The 4,943-nt window shown below is 36.0% G+C and overlaps 1 protein-coding gene across 1 annotated transcript; it reads left to right on the forward strand.

Moving 5' to 3' along the window:
• The first annotated feature begins 632 nt into the window (after positions 1 to 632).
• Positions 633 to 4,226, forward strand: LOC116016074. Its single transcript, XM_031256237.1, has 2 exons — positions 633 to 653; positions 3,684 to 4,226. The coding sequence occupies exons 1-2, from the start codon at positions 633 to 635 to the stop codon at positions 4,224 to 4,226; spliced, it is 564 nt and encodes a 187-aa protein (XP_031112097.1).
• Positions 4,227 to 4,943: the final 717 nt, after the last annotated feature.

The raw sequence follows: 4,943 nt of genomic DNA on the forward strand, positions 1-4,943 counted from the left end.
CGGCACCACGGGAAGTCGCTCGTGGCGGCGCGAGTCGTAAAACGGCACCACGGGAAGTCGCTCGTGGCGGCGCACCACTGGGTTTGCGGAGTGGATGTTGCGATCCCAGGTGACGCAGAGGGTGGCGATGTCCTCCTTGCAGGTGAAGCTAACCTGGATCTGCTTGCAAACGTCCTCCTTGCAGGTGAAGCTAACCTGGATCTGCTTGCAAACCTCGTCCTTGCAGGTGAAGCTAACCTGGATCTGCTTGCAAACCTCGCACTTGCAGGTGAAGCTAACCTGGATCTGCTTGCAAACCTCGCACTTGCAGACCCAGACGCGTGCGTCGCATGACGCGAGCTTGCTGGCGGCGTGAATCTTGGCAGCGCACGACAGGCAGCGGAACGCCGTTTCGACGGCGCAGAACACGGTGGTTGACTCCATCAAGCTCCAACTCTTGGAGGATCGTACGGTTTCACCATCAAGCTTCAACTCTCTGCTGCCATCTCTCTCTCTCTGTAATCGAATAAATATTTTTCTTTTTTTCATAATACTTTACTTTGGAGCTTTGCGCATGAAATTACATATATATCCTCAAAGATTTGGAGCTTTGCGCATGAAATTACATATATATCCTCAAAGATTACGGTCAAATGGACGGAGGACTTAATTGGGTAAAAATTGAAAAGTTAAGGACTTAATTGGATTCAATAAATAGTTGAGGACTAATTTGTGAATTTCGCTATAGTCGAGGGACCATTTTAGGTATTTACTCAAAAACTAAACTAGATTCATTAGAGAATCAAATTAGTAGTAGCTTAGTTACATCATGAATGAAAAAGGGGTGGAGTTAAAGTTCATAGTTAGAAGTCAGACCGTTGAATCTAATACGAAGTTTTTTTTTCTTCTAAATTAATTATGTTTTTAATTTTTCAAATTTAGAGAATTGCTTATTTACAGACCGTTGAAGTCCTCACCACTATATGTTGTATACAAATTATATACTCCAATGTTCTCAATTAATTATGTTTTTGATTTTTCAAATTTAGAGAATTGCTTATTTACAGACCGTTGAAGTCCTCACCACTATATGTTGTATACAAATTATATACTCCAATGTTCTCAATTTACTTGTCATACTTGTCAGTTGTCATACTAATTATATACTCTATTGTTTTCAATTTACTTGTCATATATATATATATATATATATATATATATAATTAAATAATCACCATTTGTCAATTTAATTAATAAAGTATCTAATAAAAATAGAAACTAGATAGAAAATAATTAAGTAATAAATATGTTTAGGAAAGTAAATATATTTTGTTAACTAGAAATAAAGAGTTTCCTTATAAAATATAAGTCTTAAATATTTTGTAAAAAAGGGTTCGATCAATATTGACTTTTTTTTTAATGATGTGGCATCTTCTCCTTCACCGCTGATGTATAGCATATATACATCGGCGGTGCATCAAATATTAATCCATAATTTTATCGTAGAATATTTGTGTATATGTAAACACGGACAAATTGTATTGCTATAGCTCGAGTACAAATTTTAGAGCGTGTTCCCCTTGTTGTTACATGGGCTCAACATTTATACCTTACAATAATAACAATATACAATGATTCCCACAACTGCCTTCTAATAAAAGCAATGAATCCCATCAATGAATGTCGTGACTCCTTAGTAATATTTGTACCCCCTCCTCCATAACTCATGCTCTTTAATGAGACAGTATTCTAATAAGTACATTGGGCTCCGCATTAGTGCACTATTATATTCCACCAACTCTCTACATGACTCTAACCGTTACTATTTGACCGCGTTAATTACTTTGACTCCTTCCGACCAAGAGCATTCCAGGTTAGGTCCAGTACCTTGTCCAATTATCCTGTCATCAATCCCTTACTCACGAGTTGCGAGTGCAGCAAAGTCAGTTAGGGAGTAATAACAGTGTTGGACTTATCGAATATCCCGCCACCGCCACCGCCACCACCACCACCACCACCCTACTTGCAGGCTACAAATGTAGACGAGTTGGCTATAGAGCAATAATAATTTTATCTTATATTTTTATTTTAACAATAAATAATTTTTAATTATTTAATTTAATTTTTTCCAGCCAAAGCACGACTTAGGTTGATGGTCAAGGACTGATCTCGGCTACTGAAGACAAGCATGCACTAGTACAAAAAAGGGCATTTGCGTCCGGAATACTTCGGACGCATATGCCATGGACTAGTTACTCCAAAGTTTTCAAAACTTCAACAATAAACAACACTTCAAATCTAAATATTTCTCAACAATTCAAAGCTAAGTTACTAACACTTCAAATCTAGCTAAGTTCTCAAAACAATCTATTCAAAACCATCTAATACTTCAAAGTTTTCAAAATACTTTACTCAACCATCCAGCTCGACCATCCTTAGCCAAGGGCTCACCTCAATCATCCTTGGTCGAGGAGAGGTCTTGTTAGTCGAGGGCTGACCTCGGCCTCCGATCCCACCATTGTTTTTAAAAGTTATTTATTTAATTACTTTGTTTTTTTTTCTACGTAGTAACCGGGGTAAATCACGAAATTCTAATTCGAATCATCATGGTTTGAACTCAGGTATATATAGGTGCGTCAAGGATGCCATTGAGCAAATCACCAAGTATTTGTCAATAGAATCTACTACTGGTTGAGTGTCATAGGGGTCATACCCCGTGGTCCCTTTAGAGTTGTGGGCAATAGCGATCCCTTAGCCAACACATTCAGGTTCTTGTAGCTAACGGACCACTACACCCGTTAGGTGGGTGAGGTCTGACCTCCCACATCCTTAGGGCATGATGAACTTTTTTTTTTTTTTTATGAGAGTGGTCGAGGCAGGACATCGACCATTTTAATTTGATAAGACTTGAAACTTGGTTGAGGCCGAGCGCCAACTATGAATTAAAATAAAGTGACATTTTTTTTTTAATTTCTAGATTAAAAAATTAATCTTGACGGACCATGATCAAATAATATTACATAAATCCTATTGTGGATCATCTATTTCTTAGTGGATGACTTGTTTTTTACGTTGCGAAGGACTCTTCCTATAACTCCATGTCTCCTTCCTGGTCGTACTCTCTCTTTTTCGTGCAAGAAGTGGATGGTTGGGGCCCTAACCCTTTCGCCACCCACTCCATTTTACGACTTTTATATACTTTTTATATTCTTAATTATAATACTTATTATTCTATATTAATCTTTGTTATATTCTTTTAATTAAAGTTTAAACAACAAATACAAGTGGATGATTTTTCTTTGATATATCTTTGGTTTGATTATAATTAAATACTATTATGATATAAGAGAGGATTTTATAAATGATTTTTTTAATTAAAAGATATTTATCCTAAATAGAATCATTAAAGTCTAAACAAAATATAGATATAATGAATAATTGGGGAAAAAAGCTTAATTAACAAGGTAAGCATGTCACAATATTAAATATATTATGTAAGATTTTTCTATAGTGTCAATTGACATTGATATTCATAGTATTGAGTACACTTATATATGTACAATACGAAACATAGTTTATTCTATTGGATGCTATTAATAACAGTATTGATATTATTTGATACAAAAAATAATATAAACAATTATACTTGATAGTATTAATATAATTGATACAAAAATAATATAAATTGGCCGGGAAATTCCCAGGGGGTTTACGAGAGAAGACAAGTTTGTTGGAAGAGACAAACTGACTCTCCTTTGATTCTTAATGTCGATGGATCCTTTAGAGGGGAGGGCACACTTGCAGGAGGAGGCGTTGTCCTTAGAGACAAAAACGGCAGATGGATTGAGGGTAGCTCTTTCTCTTTCCAAGCTAGTAACCCTCTGGAAACTGAATTGAGAGCGTTAGAGTTGGCCCTGCGGTGGACGGAGTCTAAAAGAATCTTCAACATGGAGATTCAGACAGATTGCAAAGAGATGGTAAAGGCCCTTAATGATGCCAACGAAAGTAATTATCAGCGGGGAGCCCTGAAATCCCGTTGCAGAGAATTAATTCGTAGAAGTGGGTGCACCGCAGTTGTTCATATCTTCCGTGAACAGAACTTTGTTGCTGACTTTTTGGCTACGCTTGCTGCGAACAGGAGGGAACCTTGCATTATCTTTGTTTCCCCACCCCCTGGTTGTGATACTCTTGTTTGTAATGATCAAATGAGAGTTGTGAGTGAACGTCTCTTGTTGGAGACGGAGTAGGCTGTGTTGGTTCTTTTCTATCAGCCTGGGGTTCCCCCCTCCCTTTTGTATTTTCCAAAAAAAAAATAAAAAAAATAATATAAATAATTATACTTGATAGTATTAATATTAATATTGATATTGATTGATAAAAAATATAATACTAATTGGAGGTGAGATTGAAGAAAAGCTTGATTGGCACGCACCATTCTTTATTCTTTCTTCTGACTTGACAATACGAGGATGAGATATGTTTTTTAAAACCCCCAAATTAAAGATGAAAAGAGTACTTTTTGAAACATGAACGCCCGGCATAAAGAAGAACATGGAAACCCTAATATAAAATTACATATACTACTAGCTAGCTAGGTGAAAAGGAGGGCAAAGTATGGATGTGTGAAGGCCATTGGAAGAGGGAAAAGGTGGTTTTAAAAAGGCTTGTTGACTATTGGCTATTCAAGATCAGATCAATAGTTGGTTTGCACATGAAAGAATCAGCTGCCATTGGTGACTAGGTTGTGCTCTGCCCCACTATAAACATGTCTGCTTACCTAGGATGCACAATCTTATGTCTGGAGAGCAATTTATGGAGTGGAGTTGGGAGTGTAAGTTGATGATTGAACGAAATTAGAGTTTAAATTTATTTAATTATTATATATATATATATATATATATATATATATATATATATATATATATATATATATATATATATATATATATATATATATATATATA

Source organism: Ipomoea triloba, chromosome 4, assembly GCF_003576645.1.
Source record: "Ipomoea triloba cultivar NCNSP0323 chromosome 4, ASM357664v1".
Taxonomy (NCBI): domain Eukaryota; kingdom Viridiplantae; phylum Streptophyta; class Magnoliopsida; order Solanales; family Convolvulaceae; genus Ipomoea; species Ipomoea triloba.

Excerpts from the sequence above, each read along its gene's own strand:
- LOC116016074 (XM_031256237.1), top strand. The coding sequence starts at position 633 with ATGGACGGAGGACTTAATTGG. Across the intron at positions 654-3,683 it reads TGGACGGAGGACTTAATTGG|GGGGTTTACGAGAGAAGACA; the intron begins GTAAAAATTGAA and ends GGAAATTCCCAG.